Consider the following 21634-nt stretch of genomic DNA (forward strand, 5'->3'; position numbering starts at 1 on the left):
AAGAATCTCAATGTTGTCCTGAAGTTTCCAAATAGAGAAGTCTAATATTTTTGTATTCTGCAGCTGGAATGGACCTTAAAGTATCTAGACTTTATTTACACAGTCTTCTAAACAGTTTCAGTTCAGTTCAGTCAGTTCAGTCACTCAGTCGTGTCCAACTCTTTGCGACCCCATGAATCGCAGCACGCCAGGCCTCCCTGTCCATCACCAACTCCCGGAGTTCACTCAGATTCACGTCCATCGAGTTGGTGATGCCATCCAGCCATCTCATCCTCTGTCAGCCCCTTCTCCTCCTGCCCCCAATCCCTCCTAGCATCAGAGTCTTTTCCAATGAGTCAACTCTTCACATGAGGTGGCCAAAGTACTGGAGTTTCAGCTTTAGCATCATTCCTTCCAAAGAAATCCCAGGGCTGTTCTCCTTCAGAATGGACTGGTTGGATCTTCTTGCAGTCCAAGGGACTCTCAAGAGTCTTCTCCAACACCACAGTTCAAAAGCATCAATTCTTCGGCACTCAGCCTTCTTCACAGTCCAACTCTAAACAGTTTATTGTAAATTAAAGCCTCCAGTTTAAAGAATTCTCCTAAAATAGCACAACTACTTAGTAACACCATTGAGATTAGTGTCCTAATTTCCTAATTCTCAATTCAGTGCTCCTTTGCCCTGTAGATTTCTCATCTAACTGGTACAAATGTTATAGTTTTATCTTCATACTGGCTTTGGAACTCAGCATTTATAATTTCCAGCTTTTCCCTGAAATGATGGAACATAAAATATATAAGAATCTTCTCCAGTTCAAAAAAAAAAAAATTGTCATGTATGAATATCACTTACAAATGTGACAGAACTTCTCCAGAAAATTCTCAAATTTCCTGAAATATTTTAATTTACTGAAAAATTTATATTCACTGAAATACTCATTACACTGTACTTTATTTCCATCCATTTCCCTCATATAGAAAGAATAAATATAATGCAAAAATCTATCAAAGTCTTGTATCATATTTGAATCCTTAGAAACCTAATATAGACACTTAATTATCTAGTGAATAATGTCAAAGAATGGTGCCCCCCAAGTTACTTTCCTTTTAGTACATTTAGATTATTAATAGTAGAATGGAACTGGGTACCTCTGGGCAAGTTATGTTATAGTAAATGAATCTATTTTCTTCTTTTTCCTGAAGAAGGGACTAAAATGCATGAATTAATGTAACCTTAACTAACAACTTAATCTCAGACCACTGGATCCAGTAAGCTAAAGTAAATGTACAGTTAAAATAGTTTTTGAAAGTGCAAGTAAAACATGCTTAAAACAGTTCACAGTCCATCAGGTATAATATTCTAACAAAGAGTCACAGAAGGCTCAATAGGAAACAAAGCAAAACTCCCGAAACTGAAGTATATATGAACTTCAAACTAGAAGAAACAGGCTTTTAAACTTTGAGAAACTTATCTATGTACAAATGTAATCTTTTCAATTCCCTACCTCCAAGTAAAGGTAGTATGCATTCATTAACATTCCATTAACATTCATTCATTTATCTAATAAAAATTCTGAACACTGGGCCACAAGCTAATTTAAATAAAGGAGATATGAATAAGATAAATCAAGCTCTATTAGATCTACAGGATTTAACACTCTAGGAGAAAATAAAATCGACAGTAAAGATGTAAACAAATCAAATCCAAAAATAAGATAAAAGCAGATGATGATCACTGCTATGAAAGAAAACAGGGTAATGAGATAGAGAAGGACTACAGAATGGGAGCTGGAGGAGGGTATTAGCCAGAGTGTCTATGGAAGGTGTCTTTGGGGAAGATAAACAAGAAAGTGTCTTAGTCCATTTGGTCTGCTGTAACAGAGTATCATGGCTTCCCTGGTGGTGCAGTAGTAAGAATCTCCCTGCAATCCAGGAGACATAGTTTTGATCCCTGGGTTGGGAAGATCCCCTGAAGTAGGAAATGGCAACCCACTCCAGGATTCTTGCTTGGAAAATTCCATGGACAAAGAAGCCTGACAGGCTACAGGTCATCGGGTCATAAGAGTTGGACATGACTGATCACACATACACCCTCAACAGAATATCATCGATGTAGTGACTTATAAACAGCAGATTATTTCTCACTGTTCTGGAGGCTGCAGAGCCCCAGGAAAAAGCACCAGCAGATTCGGTGTCTGGTGAGAGCCCACTTCATGATTCACAGGCAGCAGTCTTCTCATCGTGTCTTCACATGGAGGAAGGGGCAAACAAGCTCTCTGGGGTGTCTTTTATAAATAAAGGCACTAATCCCACCCATGAGGGCTCTGCCTTCAAGACCTAATCCCCTCAAAGACTCTCCAAATACCTTCACACTAGGGACTAGGTTTCAACATATGAATTTGGGGGGCACATAGACATTGACTATAACAATGGGCCAGTTATTTGAATACCTGAGGGAATAGAAACAAGCAATCTCAAGATCCTGAAGTATGAGCCAAGGACACTCAAGAGACGGAAAGAAAACTGCTGTGCTTGTGAGTGATGAAACAGGCAATAGTAATAGATGCTGACTTCAGAAAGGCACCCAAGGGCCTTGGTAAGAAGTTCATGTTTTCTGTTATTTAATGTGTGCTTGGTCGCTCAGTTGTGCCCAACTCTTTGCAACCCCATGGATTGTAGCCCGCCTGGCTCCTCTGTTCATGGACTTTTTCAGGCAAGAATACTGGAGCAGGTTACCTTTTCCTGCTCCAGTGGATCTTCCCAACCCAGGGATCGAACCTGTGTCTTTTGTGTCTCCTGCACTGGCAGGTGGATTCTTTACCACTGTGCCACCCATGAAGCTCCAATACTACATCATAGCCCAAAAGCCGAGAATGTAATTTAATGTATACTGATGACAGATACAATGGGAAACTCAAGGGAGGGGTGGTGAGCATGGATCTGTTCTACTGTTCTTAAATGATCACATCTGGCTATGGAGAAGGAACAGCAAAAGCGTCAAACCAGGGAGACCAATGAGGGAACTGTGTTAATGGGCTAGGAAAGAGAAGATTATGTCTTAGACTAATGTGGTTAAGACTTACTGGTGAACTGGATATAAAGAATGAAGAAAAAGGAGATTCAAAAAAGATTTTTTTCAATCTTAACAAATGGGTAGAAGATGAAACCATTAACTAGAATCAGGAAGATCAGAAAACAGGCTTGACAGGACAAGCAGATGATAGATGGAAGAGGGATGTACTAAGTTTGAGATGCCAATTAGACATTGAAGAGTATGTGGTGAGGTTTACACAAGTCTTGGGATCGAGGGGAAGTGAACACCTGATTATGAATTGAGAAGTTATCAGCAAATAGATGGTTTTTGAAGTCATGAATCAACTGGATTAGCTCACCGGAGGCAGAGAATGCAACATGACAAACACAAGAGCCCAGACCAGACTCTAGGGACACTTCAACTTTTAGAAGCTACACAAAAAACAAGGGTTTTTACCAAAAAAAAAATTAACACAAAAAATCCAGTAAACTAGATTGAGAAGTAGCAATTAGAAGAAAAAGGAAAACAGAATATACATGGTATCATAGAAGTCCAGAGGATCAATTTAGTCAAAGGCTGCAAGGAAGGCAAGTGACATGGGTACTGAGAAATGACGTTAGTTTTGGCAAAATGGATATCATTGGTGTCATGGTTAAGAGCTGTCTCATGAAAGTACTAGAATAGAGTACTAGAAACATTGGGAAAATTGAGGAAAGAATGGAGGTGAGGAGACAGAGACAGCAAGTATGATAATTCTGGTTGGAATCAAGTCAGACAACTTAAACCATGTCTTTCTTTGACAGAATGGCATACTCGATGGACCACTTTTTCTGATTCTGTATAACTTTTTTGTCCTATCCAAAGACCAAAAGATACTATCTTCATATGAAAACCAAACTATCCTGTATTATAACTATACAAGCTATATTTTAGATGCTATTATTATCCACAGAATGAACTGAACACGTACTAAATTGATCATAGTTTGTGGGGAAAAAAATCACATTTCTTATACTCCTTACAGATTTTTGCATAAATTTCATCCTAAGAAAATATACTGGGCATCTATCCTGACAACTTCAAATTTGGTTCTAAATTATTCTAAACTGCTAAGTGTCCAAAACACACTCCAGGTAAAGATTTGACTATCATAAAATATTTATTGCCCATAAGTAATTTCCACTTTACAGACAGCACAGGTTGCTGATGTGGCTGAAATGGATGCTTGATATCTGCTACTCAGACATCCTGCTTGCTCAAGTGCTGCTTAGAATCCTCATCAGCTGCTCTGATGAAGTGAACAAAAGCAGAACAGGGACATTTTCTGAATCGAATGTGTATTTTCAATTGTTATCAACATCTAGAATCTGGTAACCCCCACCTTAGTTCTTAACATTTATTCTTGACATATCAGCATCCTCAATAATGAAGCCAGAATTGTTATTGCTATTAGTAGCCACAATAAATGTGGCTCTTCCTGTGAGAATAGCACTGATTAAGAGCCTTACCTAATAATAGAGAAAATTGGTAACGCTGATTTAATGTACAACTGTGGCTAAAATCACTTTATATATGTTAATTCACCTAATTCTTCAAAACTCTGTAAGTTAGAAACGAAAATTAGTCTCATTTTGCAGATGAGGAAACTAAGGCAAAGAAAGGTTGTTGTTGTAAACACAGTAAATAAGAAAGAGGCTTGGTGGCTCAGATGGTAAAAAATCTGCCTGAGATATAAGAGACCCAGGTTTGATTCCCGGGTCAGGAAGATCCCCTGGAGAAGAGAATGGCTGCCCACTCCAGTATTCTTGTCTGAAGTGGACAGAAGAGCCTGGTGGGCTACAGTCCATGGGCTACGTCCACGTGGCTACAGCTACAAGAGTTGGACATGACTGAATGACTAACGCTACTAAGACAGAGGCTAAGCTGGTTTTGTAACCAAGGAATCTGGCTCTAATTACCCTGCTTCCTAACCCCCTACATTACAAATCTCATTGTCAGTATCTCTTTTTAATAATATATTATTAATCCTCAACAATCCTGTGATGTAATTCTTAATATTACCTCTACTTTGCTATTAATAACATGAAGTTTATAAAATGAAATTTAGAGATGTCACACAGCTATAGGTAACAGAGATACCTCTGTCTAGCACTGTACTCCTTTGTTCTGTGTTTTGCAACAGAGCCCAGATAAATTTAAAGGTCAAAAAGTTTACACCAGTCAAACAGTTCTCACATTACACTCTGAAGATGGCAGGCTTCGGCAATGGTGAATGAAAACAATAAGATGTCTTACCAATACATACCCGCCATGAATTTTACCTGCAGCTCTTGTGGAAAGATTTGATTAAATTAAGAGAACTTCGAGATGAAAGAACTGGATAACTATAAATTACTGTCATTTCATATCAATTTCTGGTCTCTCAGACATGGTTCTATGTAAACAGTCTAGTATGTGCTTTGGCTTTTTCTGCAAATGCCTCCTAGGAGGATGACTCACTTTGCTCCTTTTTGGGGAGTATCTAATTCTTTCACCATTATCAGTGTATTAATAAGAAAAAGTTTTTGCTGGCTAGGTTTAAAGAAATAATCCTATTAACAGCATAAATTCTGTGTTCCATGTTTTAAAAGACTATGAGTTTTAGCACAATTCTGGTCTTTCCTTAAACCCCATTCACATTTCTAATTGCCTCCCAGATAATACCTCCTGATACTCCTCCTGACTGAGTACAATCATTACTTTTACCCTACAATCATGCATTTCTTCCTGAATGTCCTGTTTACTCTGGTAGTAGTGTTTTTATGAAGCTAAGCTAACTGTCCTATCTTCAGCCTCTCCCTCTCTTTTACACCTCACAGTCAATCAGCAAATTCTACTCCAGATTACCAACTGAAAAATGAATTGGAGGTCTGAACCCTTCTCTTCAACACCATACCAACACCACAATGACTAGCTGGACCAAGCAATGGCTTCCTAGAAAGATCCACATGGCTCGTTCTTTTTCTAAAAGCTTTCCCATGAGAGATTATACCAGCTCACCACTGCTAAGATTCTGAGCATGAAAGTGAAGGCAGATAACGGTTCTCATGTATAATATTAATAATGACTAATCTTTGCCTTAAATCATTTAATCATCACAATCACCACTGAGCCATCCACTGTTATGATCTCTATTTTGTAAATTAAGAAATTAGACACAGAATAATTCCTTACCTATTAACTTATTATATATTGGGTTGGCCAAAAAGTTCAATCAGAAAGTTCATTCACTTTTTCTGTATAGAAAAATCCGAATGAATTTTTGGCCAACCCGATAACATGTTCATTATATTAAATGTCAAAAACAATTCTTATTTTCCTAGAAATAATGATAATTAAACCTAAGGATAGATTCCCAATTATTAATACATACCCCATAAGTAATCATGCTATCAATCAGACCAGCACTCAAGTATTTTCCCAGTAGAGTGAGTACTTGATTAAAGATGATATATCCATTAGTAAAGTTACCGTGATTTATCTTTCCAATGTGAATAACATATTGTTTTATATTGCTTTAATTGTCTTGAAATTACTGAATCATAGAATTCCAGGCAAGAAAGCAAACTTAGAAATCACCTGATTCAAAATCCTCATTTTATTAAAATAAATGGTGTCTGGAATATTTAAATGAAATTCCTATGGAACCCATAGTATCTATATTCCACAGTGCAGTTCAGTGATATACCACCAGAATTTACTCATCCGTTCTCCAGGAATGAGCACTAAGGTTATCTCCAGTTTCCCTCTGCCATAAACAAAACCATCATTACTGAGATGCCTTTCCATGTCTGGTAAGCACTATGAATTTCCTGTGCTTAGTTGCTCAGTCATGTTTGACTCTTTGCAATCCCATGGACTGTGGCCCACCAGGCTCCTCTGTCCATGGGGATTCTCCAGACAAGAATACTGGAGTGGGTTGCCGTGCCCTCCTCTGAATTTCCGAGTCATGTAAAAAGCTATAGACAAATAAACTGCAAAAACCTATGATAAAAGTAGAAAAATGTCCAAAGTAAAAAGCAGCCTTGAGTTACAAACACCCTTTATATAAAAGTGTAAGGACTCTCATTCCTGACTGATGATGCATATGAACTGCTCTTCATTGGTTAAACACTGGTTGGTCTTCACTCTACTCCTACGTTACCCATCACAGCTGAAGAATCCTGCCATCTCCACTATCCCCAGTCTCCCATCTTTGCCAAGAGCCCTCTGCCATCACTTCCATGGACGCTTTGCACCTGTCCCCCACCACCAACTGAGCCCTTTTTAGAAGCTGTGTATCTGACAATAAACAGAACTGTTCTGGGCTGAAAGGGAGGAGATATGCACCCAGGAACCTGAAACGTTAGGTGCCTGCTCTCGGAAATAGTTAGACCACAGACTGTTTAAACCCTATGATAGTATTAATGGAAAACCCTCCATTGTATGATGTATTAAAGAGGCTTTTGTGGTCTAACAGGGAAATCCAACCACAATGCAGATTATTGCTGCTATGTTCTGACCTCTGTAGCAAATACAGATTTTACTTTGTAAGCCGCGAAGGAGTATTACTCCACTGTGCTCTCTAGCAGAGCGGGGGAGAAGTAGATGAAGGCAGTCAAGAAAGCCCAGCTTCCCTATGTAGAGACTTTGAATCAATTCTGTTCTCAGTGCCATGCATTACCCCCTGTTTTAGGACAACATGGTGCCTCCAGGTGCAGAACCTTTTCAGAGCCCACTAGAAAAATTTGACTTACTTCTGCAAGCACTTGGGTTTCTGCTGCTGCTTTTGCTCTGTGGAGAAAGTGATCATTCCAGTGCACTTTATTATTTTTTTTAACTCGAGAATTTTTTAAAACCTTTTTCCTTCTTGTCCCTTTGTGCGTTCTCTGTGTATTCTTTAGATTTCCTTCTATTTGAATTTCAATACGGAGTATAAATAAATGTGCTGTTCAAACAAATATATTAAAATGAAAGTTTAGAGGGAATTTGTATGTTATGGTTAATGACCTTTTTGTTACTGATTAGTAGGACTTCTTTTTACATTAAGGAAGTTTACTATTTTGTCACATGTGGTATGACTGATTTGCTGACTTGGGCTTTTGTCTTTTGAGTTTTTTTTGCCATGTAAAACGGTTTTCATATCAATTTAGTCAAATAATCAAATATATCAGCCTTTTCTTATGCTTATAAAGACCATTTGCTTTAAGATTATTAAAACATTTTCTCATGCTTTTTTCTCAAAATTTTTTGAGTTTCGTTTCATTATTCATTTTTATGTTTTAATTTTTGATCAATCTAGAACTTATTTTGGTGTAAGGTGTGAGGTAAGGCTCCAATTCTATTGTCCTCAAAATGATTTTGACATTTTAAAACATTTTAAAATGTCCCCCTTGTTTCTTTCACCTCTCATTTAAAATACTGCCATTTTCTATATGCTAAAACTTGATATGCCAGTATGCCTTGGGTCCAAATTAGATTTGTTTCATTTACTTCTTTGTTTATTTATATGACAGCTTTAATTATTGAAGATCCTATAGTTAGCTTTAATATTGGGTGGAATTTGTCCTTTCTGATTGTTCTTCTTAAAACAATAATATTTTAGATTATTCTTATACTGTTTTTTCTTTATAATATTTTAAGGTTTGTGCAGTTTCAAAAGATACATATAAACTTTAAAAAATTAATATGGAAAATATATTAGAACCTAAAATAATTATATTATTGTTTATAGTAGTTTTCATTTTATTCTGATTTTTTTAGGTCAACATTAACAAATATGTAAATAATGACTTTTACTTTTCTAACTGTTTTAGCTCTTATTTCTTTTTACAGAAAGTGTTAATAATGTTGGGGGAAAAATAATGTTAGTAGCTAGCATTTTTTTTTCATTTCTGGTTTTAACAGAAACACTTCTAAATTGCTCCATTAAAAATCAAGCAAGCTTTTGCACTGAAATGTATCATTTCAATGTATGGAGGTGATCCTATGGTTCTAATCTTTTAACTGCTTATACTGAAGTTAAAAAATTATCTTTAGCCATTTTTAAGGGAAATAATGTCCTATCATCAGGTTCATTAAACAATCACAGGACTTCCAAGGTCTTCTTCAGAACCGTCAACTCCTTCCTGTATTATTACTTTCGTTCCCAGTCTCAACTGCCACTGGAATGTGGAAGGTGTGACTGGCAACTAAACCACCCCCGAGGCGTCTAGCACAGACAGTTTCATATATTTTGTGGATAGTAAGGTACCTAGAGTCATGTAAATTTGTGTTTAAAATTCAGTTTTTGGTAAAGAGGTTCTGTTACACTTCGGATACCTTAGTAAGAATGTCTTTTGTGTTGAGCATAAGCGACTAAAACACTGTATTGAAAGGTCGAGTATGAAGTTGCTGAGGTGGGACTCACACTGGGCCTGAAAACAGAAATTCCAGTTATGTTCTTGCCCCTTGCTACCTTTTCTTGGACTAATCATTTGACTACTCTGAGACACAGCTCCTGAGTGGAAAAGATCATTGTAAGTTTTACAGCACCTTACCAATATAACTGAGGAGCCCAGTGGGCTACAGTCCATGGAGCTGCAGAGAGCTGGACATGACAGCATGCCCGCGTGCACCAATATTAGGTGCATTAGGCATCACTATTAGGCATCATCTTCCAATTTTAAGACTATTTCAAATCTTTAAAATTAACTTCAAAATTGAGTTTAAACCATATTTGCTGCTGCTGCTAAGTCACCTCAGTCATGTCTGACTCTGTGCGACCCCATAGACGGCAGCCCACCAGGCTCCCCCGTCCCTGGGATTCCCCAGGCAAGAACACTGGAGTGGGTTGCCATTTCCTTCTCCAGTGCATGAAAGTGAAAAGTGAAAGTGAAGTCACTCAGCCCTGTCCAATTTAGTTTTTCACAATAATTAATGCAATAAAGTGAGTTTTTATTCTACACAAAATGACAGGTGCATAAAAAAGGGGGGTTCACTAGTGTCCAGCTTCTCTAGCAATGCACAGAGCCACCCCAGTGTGATGGGGTTGTTATATGCAAGTAGTGCCTCTCAGCTGTGAAGCCACAACTTGCTGTCCTTCCAGAATCTCCTGGTTCTAGCCATTATCTTTCCTTTCCTTTTAAAGCATGAGCTTCTTCACATCACAGTCATGAGAAATTTCCTGCCACTTCCCTTGAAACGGGGCCTCCCTGGTGGCTAAGATGGTAAAGAATCTGCCTCCAATGCAAAAGACCTGGGTTTGATCCCTGGGTCAGGAAGATCCCCTAGAGAAGGAAATGGTAGTATTCTTGCCTGGAGAATCCCATGGACAGAGGAGCCTAGCAGGCTATAGTCCATGGGGTCGTGAAGAGTCAGACAAGACTGCGCGACTAACACTTTCACATTCCCTTTAAATGCCCAGGTCTCAGGACCTGGTTGGGAAGATAAGTCTTCAGAAGCAGCTGCAGAAACTCAAAGAAGTGAATGCTTCCTGAGGCAGATGAGTCCAGAATGTAGAAGGCCTGTGTGTTCTCTAATAATAACCTTCCCCATCTTCCCGGTCTTCCGTAGCAGTGAACACTAGACAGAAATTAATAGCTCAGTAAATTATACTGCCACTAGTCAAGTCTAACATTCAAGTCATTTATTTTTCTGTTCAATATTAACAATAAGGGGATAGCGGCTCCATCTGCCTTAAAGTCTCAGTTCTGGTTTTGGCGTCACCTTTACACCATGGTCCTGAGGCCATTCAGTGGATGTATAAATTATCCTCTCTCCTCTGTATCAAGAAAAGGACTAGCTATATAAAATCCTTACAAGAAATGAAGATAATCATTCAAGTCATTTCTTGAGTTTTGTGGTTCAGATTAAGAATGAATTTCTCGTAATGGAGGGAAAAGGTTAAGATACAGTTTTAAAGTCCAATCACTTGGGTTCTAACTTCATCTCTTTCTACCTGTATATCTTTTTTTTTTTTTTTTAAAGAGGAGAGTTGTGGGAGAAACTCACCTTCTTTATCAGTGAAAAGCAAAAGTAATACTACATACTTCTTGAGATTTATAGGTGTAAGACAATCAGAACAGAACCTAGCATATGGTAAATGCTCAACACTTAATAAATGCTGGCTTCCCTGGAGGAGGGCATGGCAACCCACTCTAGTATCCTTGCCTGGAGAATCTCCATGGACAGAGGAACCTGGCAGGCTGTAGTACATGGGTTCGCAAAGGGTCAGACATGACTAAGCAACTAAGCCAGCCTATTAAAAGAAAATCAAAGCAAATAGTGCTTCTTCCTCCTAAAAAAGACATGTCTTCTTTAACCTTTCATATATTTAAGTAAAACAACATTTATGTAAATATCAGAAAGATATATCATCACTCTGAATGAGAGGTATTGTATTCTAAATCATAAATCCAATAGTTTAGGTTAAAAAAAAAACCTTCATTGTTATGAAACTATGTGGTCTGATAAAATGTTTTTGCAGGCAATATTTTCTTCTTTGTTTATTTATCCAACATATACTGACTAAAGATATTCAACCAGGTATTATTAGAAACATTGAAAGAAGAATGTTTCATTTCAGACCATAAAAAGTTAATGTGACCTGGAAGTTTGGTCAGTGCCTGCAATACACGTAACCAGGATACTGCAAAACTTGGAAATGAAGTATGATTATTAATCAATGATGTTAAACACAGATCTATGAAGGATATGACTTTTGAATTAAATATAGAATCATCAGTGGTCCATGTTCAGGCTGAAAAGGGCTCCATTGGTAAAATATCTAACTGGAGGGCCTTATGGATGTTTACATAAATGGGCAAGGACTCCAGTTTCACTGGTAAGAAAAGCAATTAATATGAGACTGGAAAGGTAAAATGAGCACACTACTGTGTAGAAAATGAAGGCTGCCAAGGGCTGTCTAAAGCTTTGTTTGATTGGCACTAAAGAAGAGATATTACATCTCATGCCTCTAGTCAATAGTTTATTTCCTGGTGGACTGACTGATATTTGTTTTTCCTTCAGGTTTCTTTGGTTAGCTTGGTAGCCAATGCTCTTGGCTACTCAGAACTTGGTGCCATCAAATCCCTACGGACATTAAGAGCTTTAAGACCACTGAGAGCTTTATCCCGGTTTGAAGGCATGAGGGTAAGAAGAATAAAAGCTCTCATGATTCATATTAAAATTAAATGTAGGTAATGATTTAGATACAGAGGGGTGCCACACTCTTCTGACACTTATTTCATAGAATTATACAATTTCAAAGCAGAAATCCTAAAGATCACTACGCCTACTCTCCTGAAATGAAAACAGACTCTCAAAAAATTTTTTGTGGCAGTACTAAAACTAGAATCCAGGTCTCCTGGTAACAGATCAAGGACGTTTCCACACAACTACAAACTCTGTGTTGCCATTTATTTCTTTTCACTGCTTATACATTTTATAATGACTGTTTACTACTGACATTCATCCTAGGAGGAGATATTCTTCCTTTCAATAGGTAGTTGGATTTCTTAAAAATAACTAGTAATGAAGTTTTTGTGTGCTCTACTTCTTTCATTAATATTGGTAATAAAAAGTTGTTGTGCAGGAAAACAACACTAAATTGTAGCCTCTGACAAAATCTGCATATCCTAAGCAACCTAAGTAGGGGTTAGGATAATTAACTAAGCATTGCAGGCAACCCCTGGGGTTTGTTTTACAGACCTCCCTTTTAAGTGAGCATTCTGAATGAGGATCACTTTTTCCATTAGCACTTGTATTTGCCCCTCCATCTCTCTTCCTTAGTGTACATTTTATGCATCTAAACATAAAGTACACAATATTCACATCTACTTGCCACACCCCTCAAAATACTAGTTAGCACTAAGGCCAGCTTTGTTTAATCCAGCTTGCAAATGCACATGGATATTGAATTTCTTCTAGGCCATAGGGCTTTTGTGTTAGGAGGTGGTTTGTTGAAGCACTAAAAACACTTCAGCCTTGACTTTGAGATTCACTCACCAGGAAGAATGAAACCACTCTCCAGATGTGCTGTAAGCAAGGAAATGCTTAGTGTTACATTATAATTTTACTTCATTGTTACTTGATAAATAAACACACAAGATAAAATTTTTAAAAATTATTATGTAATTTCAAGTTTTTTCCATACCAATCTTTTAGTATTACTGACATTATTTAAGCCTTCATCTAATTGCATGGTTCCATATCAATAATTCATTTTTGAGGGCAGACAGCAACTGAACAAAATTAAAAATTTCCAAATTTGCTCTAATCTGAAAATTATTCTATATTAACATTTTTAATTCTCATAATATGATAGAATTAATATTCTAGCTATAAAATATGGTAAAAGGTATCCTGCACTTACTTGATGATAAGAAAATTTATGGGAGGTCATATTACACAAATTTTAGAGAAAAAATACCTGGTTTTGGTATAATATACATGACAATTTCTATAAGAAATAAGATTCAACTAGTATATGAAGTTTTTACAATTTTGGATTTCAAGTTTTGATATTAATTTAAAATTCTTTGGTGTTGATTTCTAAAATAATGTTTCAGTATTTAAAAATAATAGTTTCACTTATAAGTGCTTAACAAAATAGTCACAATATTAATTAACTAGATAAAACAGATTAATTAGATAAGAAAACATACAAACTGCTAGAGATCTGAAAATACATATTAATCTCTTCTGAATTCAATTAGAAGAAAGGTGATGGAACTTCTCCTTCAACAAATAGGTTGGCCTGGGTTGGTAAAGTAATGAATGCCCTGAAGTAAACCGTTAAGAGATTTGGAACAATAATAATGGGAATACGCTCAGTACTTTTATGTCCAGAGATAAATTCCATCTTATTTCCCATCTTAAAAAATTAGGAATTATCAGTAGGGGAAAAAATGACCTTGTAAATTCCTAATACTATTCTTCATTATCATCAAAAGTTAGCTTGATCTGGGGACACAGATTTAAGGCATTATCATTACTTTGTTTCTTTGTAGTGGGTTTGTTTAACCATGTTTTCAAACCACCAATTATTCATTAATACCTTTGAAAATTAAAATGAATTGCTGAATGATGACTACTTTTTCTGTTGGTATTTAATACATTTTTTTCTGTTTTTCCCTAGCATACAAACATTTTCTGACTCCATCTTACTCTATCAGGTTTTTGTTTATTTCTTTTCATACTTTGGAATATTTTGCTTTCCTTAAATCCTTTAGCTTTTTAGTTGTGTCACTGTCTGTTTTCCCTTACTGAATATGTTCTAGAAAATATTGGAAGAAACAACTTGTCCACCCAGATTTTTATTTAACTCATTAAACACCCATTTTATGTTAACTATATAATGGAAGAAATGGTTTCCATTTTAACGATTTGTAAGCTGCCTTATCCTTATCTCCTCTTCTAGGTCGTTGTGAATGCTCTTGTTGGAGCAATTCCCTCTATCATGAATGTGCTGTTGGTTTGTCTCATCTTCTGGCTGATCTTTAGCATTATGGGTGTGAATTTGTTTGCTGGCAAGTTCTACCACTGTGTAAACACTACAACGGGTAACATGTTTGATGTTAGTGAAGTTAACAATTTGAGTGACTGTCAGGCTCTTGGCAAGAAAGCTCGGTGGAAAAATGTGAAAGTAAATTTTGATAATGTTGGCGCTGGCTATCTTGCACTGCTTCAAGTGGTAAGTACCTACTGTATGAGTTTTGAAAAAGATTTCAAGTAAATCATTTCTCTGATGTTCTTTGAGTGATTAATATCTGACAGCACAAAAGTAGTTGATGATAACAGCTGTACTCTAACAGCTGTACTATTAGCTTGGCTTGACTGTAAAGAAGATATTTTGCAGTGATTTTAATGTATTTTCCCCAGTGTTCAGTTGTTAGTATGTTTTAATATGATTTTATATTTCTGCTTCCTGTTTTTTCTTATTCTATTATTGTTAATGCGTTAGTACCATTTTTAGTTTTCTGTACCAATAATTGCCAAATAAGCAATTTTGTGTATTAAAATAATAATATATATATAGTAGTAATTAGTTAAATGTATAGACTATTAGCCAGATAATTAATTGTATCAACATCTTCAGGGTATAGAGCTATTAGGTGTGGAAATGCAAATCTTTTGGTGTGGATTTTAAAATGTGTAATATTTAATTATTTTGACATAATTGACAATATATTAACTAATCAAGAAATTAACCAAAACAGTTGATTGCTTAAACACACCAGAGGTTTGAATGATAGAGCTTAGCTTCCGAAAGTGATTTGAGACTGAGATTCATCTAGTTAAATGCTGGCACAGAAAAAAACAGAATACCTTCCAAGACAAAACAAGTTCCAGTTTGAAATAAAATCCTATTCGATTTCAGTTTCATTGAAATTTCAACTGTAGAGAATTCAAGCCTCTTTGTAGAGTATTTCAAAATATTATACAAAAATTATTTGTAATAGCCATCATATTTTCATATGGTAAAATGCATACTGTTGGATTAGGTTTTTATGCAGAATTCAAATATATGTTGTTTAACAGGCCACATTTAAAGGCTGGATGGACATTATGTATGCAGCTGTTGATTCACGAGATGTAAGTATCACTCAAATAACTATAGTTACTAGACTTTTCCATAGTGAACATTTGTGATAATTTAACTGAAAGGCCCAGAATATTATATTAGAAGCCATCAGAACATTGACAACTGCATGTAGAGATTCTCTTTTTAAGCCAATTCACTTCCATGTAAATGATACTTTGGTTCATATATGTCTATTATACATTTAATAACAGGTCAGTCAGGTCAGTCCAGTAAACGAGACTCTTAAGGTTGGGAAAACTGCTCAGACAGGAAGGAACTAGTCTCCTCTATCCCTGGAGAGTATGATAAATCAGAGTCTGTGAAGCAGCTTCCAAAAATATCATGATAAAAGTAAGCAAGTTTCAGGGAAACTCAATTTAGAAAATAGGAATAAAAATAGTTCCTGAGCACACATCTGTTTATGCTGAATTTTCCTCTTAGAAGTCGATATTCTGTTATTAAAGCCTTCACTCCAAGATAAGGAGTTATCTTGGGTTTCAACTCCAAACCCAAGTTGAAAAAACTGCAAAAAAAAAAATTATAGTAAGACAAACAGTAGGTTCAAAATGTTTGCCTTGTTTATACCACTGTTATTTACTCTAAAGAATATGTACAGGTAAGCCCCAATGGGAAAACAGATTTAAGAACAATCATAAAAATTACAAACTTTCAATATACTAGTAGTGTTTGTCACTCAGTCATGTCTGACTCTTTGCAACCCCATGGACTAGAGCCCACCAGACTCCTCATTCCTTGGAATTCTCTGGGCAAGAATAATGGAGTGGGTAGCCATTCCCTTCTCCAGGAAATCTTCCTGACACAGAGATGGAACCCAGGTCTCCTGCATTGCAGGCAGATTATACTAGGTCATACTAATTTAAAAAAAGAACTGCTTTTGCAGAACAATATCTCATGTAAAGGCAAAAAATAGCTCTACAGAAGGTAACAACACTCACCAAATTTTTAATTTAGCCCAAGTACTTATCGTGTTTTTAAATGTTATTTAATATTTTCAATATTATTTAGGTTAAACTTCAGCCTGTATATGAAGAAAATCTGTATATGTACTTATACTTTGTCATCTTTATCATCTTTGGGTCATTCTTCACTCTGAATCTATTCATTGGTGTCATCATAGATAACTTCAACCAACAGAAAAAGAAGATAAGTATTCCTCAGCTCTCACCTTTCACCATTCTGAGATTCCGTTTTTTTTACATCCCAATAACCAGGACACTCATAGTCATGACCGACTTAGGTCATTTTTATACTCTTTTCCATTCACTATGTGGTCAGTTCAGCCGCAGAGGATTCCAGCCTCTAACTGGTGGCTCCTCTCCAGGTTCATCCTCTGCAGATCTGCTATAGTGTCATTCTGACTTAGAAATATGACCATATTGCCTCAAAACATCCAGTGGGCCTGCATGCTTTACCCTTGCTTACAGAGTCTTTCAGGAATTCTCTCCACCCAGTCTTCCAGCTTCATCTTCTCCCACACACTTTCTATATTCACTTCCCTCCTCCTCAGTAACCACCCACCCACCATCACTTGCTACACACACAGCTACATGGATTTTCTGCCCTTTTCTGAACAAGGTATGCTCTTTTCCATCACTTTACACAGGATATTTTTTTTTCCTCCTAAAATGCTTTGTCTAGCAAACCCTTAATCATCCTCTAAGGTCTAGCTTAAGGGTGTTAGTCGCTCAGCCGTGTTCTATTCTTTGCAATGCTATGGACTGTAGTCCGCCAGGCTCCTCTGTCCATGGGATCTCCCAGCCAAGAATGCTGGGGTGGGCAGCCATTCTCTTCTCCAGGGGAATCTTCCCAACCCAGGGATTGAACCTGGGTCTCCTGCATTGCAGGCAGATTCTTTAACATCTGAACCGCTCCCCTATATAAAGCCTGTTTCTGAATCCTGGAGTTTATTGCAATCTCTGCAATGGGTTGTTTTATTTGTTTACATATGGATGCATATAGATACAGATCTACTTAATTCTGATACTGAATACATTGTCTTACAGCAAGTGCTCAAAAAATGTTGAATAAAAAAATAAAGCTGTCAACACTGAAATGGACTACGATTTTTTTCTTTAATGAAAATATATTTGAGACCCCTGAGCCTCCTTCTAAACGTAATATTATCAAATTAGAATCCTGTACTAATCACAGTTTTATGAGATTATGGGTTTTACATAATGTTAAGGTACTCAGAATTTCACAGGATAAATCTATATGAAGTAGGGTAAGATCCATTTAAAAATTGAAAAGAAGGATTAAAGGAAAGACTCAGAAATATTTTTGTAAAAGTATTGCTGTAAAACAGGCTGGATTGTAACCAGTTTCCTACTATGTCTTTACTTTGGAGGTCAAGACATCTTTATGACAGAGGAACAGAAAAAATACTACAATGCAATGAAGAAACTTGGGTCTAAGAAACCTCAGAAACCCATACCTCGGCCTGCAGTAAGAATTACTCATCTCCTTGAACATTCCAAAGCCCTATTTCCATATGATGAAACTGGGCAGTGCTGGTTCAGAACATAATAGGTGATATCACCAGTATATATACTATGATCTAATTGTAAAGTATATATTGTATAACACAAGTTGCAATTACTACACTCTAAGAATTACTAAGTTCTTAAAAATGAGGCAATGTTCTTTACTTGTCAGTTGAAAAGTTCCAAGTCAGAGTTCCCGGTAACTGCTCCCAAAGCAAGCTCGTGCTCCAGCTGCCAACAGTGCACCCAGTTTCGCCTTCTCTGATCTGTTACATGGCCCCCCTCTTGTCCCATTCAACATCCATGGCCTCCCTCTGTGCCATTTGTTCTCTCCATTGTTGTACCAGAAAACAGTTTTTCACCTACTTAGAAAGGAAAGGGTGTCATCAAAATAGTTGGTTTCAGCACACACACACACACACACACACACACACACACACACACACACACACGATTTATCCAGAACGCATACCCTGTAGAGCTTCATTATAGTGAAAAGACAAAAAAGACCCAAGGAAGGTAATATATTTTACCCAAAGTCACATAGCCTATAATTGCTGAACTAGGACTTGACAAAGTCTCATGAATCTTATAAATGACTTCACTTTGCATAATTTTTAAGAGGGTGCAGTCTGGGCCGGGGTGGCGGGGCGGGGGCAGGAGGGAAGGGAGGGGAGGGAGAAAGTAGGACAGCATACACAAAAGGAAATAAACCTACTTTACTGAATGCCACTTAAGTATTATTCTTAGAAGAAGCAGAATTAAATAAAAAATGACTGATATTTTGAGTCACGGACAGACAGAAATACGACAAAATTCAAAATTCCTAAAGTGTTGATAAATCAACTGGCATATTCATCCATCTAAAAGTCTGTCTACATTAACCTACTTTGTAAATCTTCATTGTTGTTATATTTTTTGTAAAAATTACCAGTTATTAAAATCAAGCAAAGCCCATGCACATTATCAGCCAGTTGCCACCAATTTATGTCATTCAGCTTTGTCTTCCGATAGAATCTGAATAAAACAATTATGCTTTGCTTCTGTCATATGACATTTTTCATTTCCTTCTCTTTTTTTTAACAGATTTGTTTCAGGCAGTGTGAGAAGGGTACACATCCCATGGGCCATATACAGAAGGACTTCATCTGCAATTTTGTGGATCATTATTTATGAAATATGCCATATCAACCTTCTCGTTTTCTCTCTCTTTGTAGAACAAATTCCAAGGAATGGTCTTTGATTTTGTCACCAGACAAGTTTTTGATATCAGTATCATGATCCTTATCTGTCTCAATATGGTCACTATGATGGTAGAAACTGATGACCAGAGCAAATATATGACTCTAGTTTTGTCCCGAATCAACCTTGTGTTCATTATCCTGTTCACTGGAGAATTTGTGCTGAAATTGATCTCCCTCAGATACTACTACTTCACCATAGGTTGGAACATCTTTGATTTTGTGGTAGTGATTCTTTCCATCGTAGGTAAGAATGGTTTATTTACAGAGAAGTATAGTTGAAAAAATCCCCCACAGCCTACCAGCTGTGTAACATGGAAATTAGATCTGAGAATCATCATGTGTAGAGATCTAAAGTTCAACACTCTTGGTCATTCTCCACTAATTGAAAAATGACAGTATTCAAAAAGAAAGCAATATATCTGAAGATTTCAGAAATAGTCTTTGTTTGCTGTTGAAACATTTCATATATAACTATTCATAATAATTGGGAGTATGTAATCTTAAAATGCCATACGAGTATGTGAGATTATTTAATTTATAGGATTTTGCAAGAGTCCATATTGGTTTATGACATTATAGAATTATCAAATTAAACTCTATAATCTTTCATTGGTAATATTAGGAAGTGGATCCAAATAGTAAAGATTTATACTCCTAACAAATTTATGAGTTTTGTTTATTTCAATAAACAAATTTATTGTTTTCAATTCATATAAGCCTAAAATACTCACTGTTTAGCGGTTTTCTGTATTTTTCCATAGGTATGTTTCTGGCTGAGCTGATAGAGAAATATTTTGTGTCCCCTACCTTGTTCCGAGTGATCCGTCTTGCCAGGATTGGCCGAATCCTGCGTCTGATCAAAGGGGCCAAGGGGATCCGCACGCTGCTCTTTGCTTTGATGATGTCCCTTCCTGCGCTGTTTAACATCGGCCTCCTGCTCTTCCTGGTCATGTTCATCTATGCCATCTTTGGAATGTCCAACTTCGCCTATGTTAAAAAGGAAGCTGGAATTGACGACATGTTCAACTTTGAGACCTTTGGCAACAGCATGATCTGCCTGTTCCAGATTACCACCTCTGCTGGCTGGGATGGATTGCTAGCACCTATCCTCAACAGTGCACCACCGGATTGTGACCCTGACGCAATTCACCCTGGCAGCTCAGTTAAGGGAGACTGTGGAAACCCATCTGTTGGGATTTTCTTTTTCGTCAGTTACATCATCATATCATTTCTGGTCGTGGTGAACATGTACATTGCTGTCATCCTGGAGAACTTCAGTGTTGCTACTGAAGAAAGCGCAGAGCCCCTGAGTGAGGACGACTTTGAGATGTTCTACGAGGTTTGGGAGAAGTTTGACCCCGACGCCACCCAGTTCATAGAGTTCTCCAAGCTCTCTGATTTTGCAGCTGCCCTGGATCCTCCTCTTCTCATAGCAAAACCGAACAAAGTCCAGCTCATTGCCATGGACCTGCCCATGGTCAGTGGGGACAGGATCCACTGCCTTGACATCTTATTTGCCTTTACAAAGCGTGTTTTGGGTGAGAGTGGAGAGATGGATGCCCTTCGAATTCAGATGGAAGATCGGTTCATGGCATCAAACCCCTCCAAAGTCTCCTATGAGCCCATTACAACCACTCTGAAACGCAAACAAGAGGAGGTGTCTGCTGCTATCATTCAGCGTAATTTCAGGTGTTATCTTTTAAAGCAAAGGTTAAAGAAGGTAGTAAATGAGTATAACAAAGAGGCAATCAAAGGGAGGATTGACTTACCTATAAAAGATGACATGATTATTGACAAATTAAATGGGAACTCCACCCCAGAAAAAACAGATGGAAGTTCCTCTACCACCTCTCCTCCTTCCTATGATAGTGTAACAAAGCCAGACAAAGAAAAATTTGAGAAGGACAAACCAGAAAAAGAAAGCAAAGGGAAAGAGGTCAGGGAAAATCAAAAGTAAAAAAAGAAACAAAGAATTATCTTTGTGATCAATTGTTTACAGCCTAAGAAGGTAAAGTTTAATGTGTCAACTGAACTCCCAGAGGAGGTCTATGCCAAACTGACTGTTTTAACAAATACTCATGGTCAGTGCCTATAATAAGACAGTGACCTCTCTGTCACTACAACTCTGTGAGTCAGGGTATCAACACTGACAAGAGGTTACTGTTTTCTTTACCAGCTGACACTGCTGAGGAGAAATTCAATGGCTACCTAGACCATAGGGATAGTTGTGCAAAGTGATCCATTGTAACCACACCAAACATTTTTAGTACAGTACTTGCATCCACTCTAT

The 21634-nt window shown here is 37.1% G+C and overlaps 1 protein-coding gene across 1 annotated transcript in view; it reads left to right on the plus strand.

Moving 5' to 3' along the window:
- LOC128043229 (sodium channel protein type 3 subunit alpha) overlaps window positions 1-21301 on the plus strand; it is an 84642-nt gene extending 63341 nt beyond the window's left edge. Inside the window, exons 20-26 of the mRNA XM_052635523.1 lie at window positions 12041-12163; window positions 14433-14705; window positions 15554-15607; window positions 16623-16760; window positions 17958-18062; window positions 19318-19588; window positions 20106-21301. Coding sequence (XP_052491483.1) covers window positions 12041-12163; window positions 14433-14705; window positions 15554-15607; window positions 16623-16760; window positions 17958-18062; window positions 19318-19588; window positions 20106-21301 — 2160 coding nt within the window. The remainder of the gene's footprint in view (window positions 1-12040; window positions 12164-14432; window positions 14706-15553; window positions 15608-16622; window positions 16761-17957; window positions 18063-19317; window positions 19589-20105) is intronic.
- The last annotated feature ends 333 nt before the right edge of the window (window positions 21302-21634 follow it).

This window comes from Budorcas taxicolor, chromosome 2, assembly GCF_023091745.1.
Source record: "Budorcas taxicolor isolate Tak-1 chromosome 2, Takin1.1, whole genome shotgun sequence".
Taxonomy (NCBI): Eukaryota; Metazoa; Chordata; class Mammalia; order Artiodactyla; family Bovidae; genus Budorcas; species Budorcas taxicolor.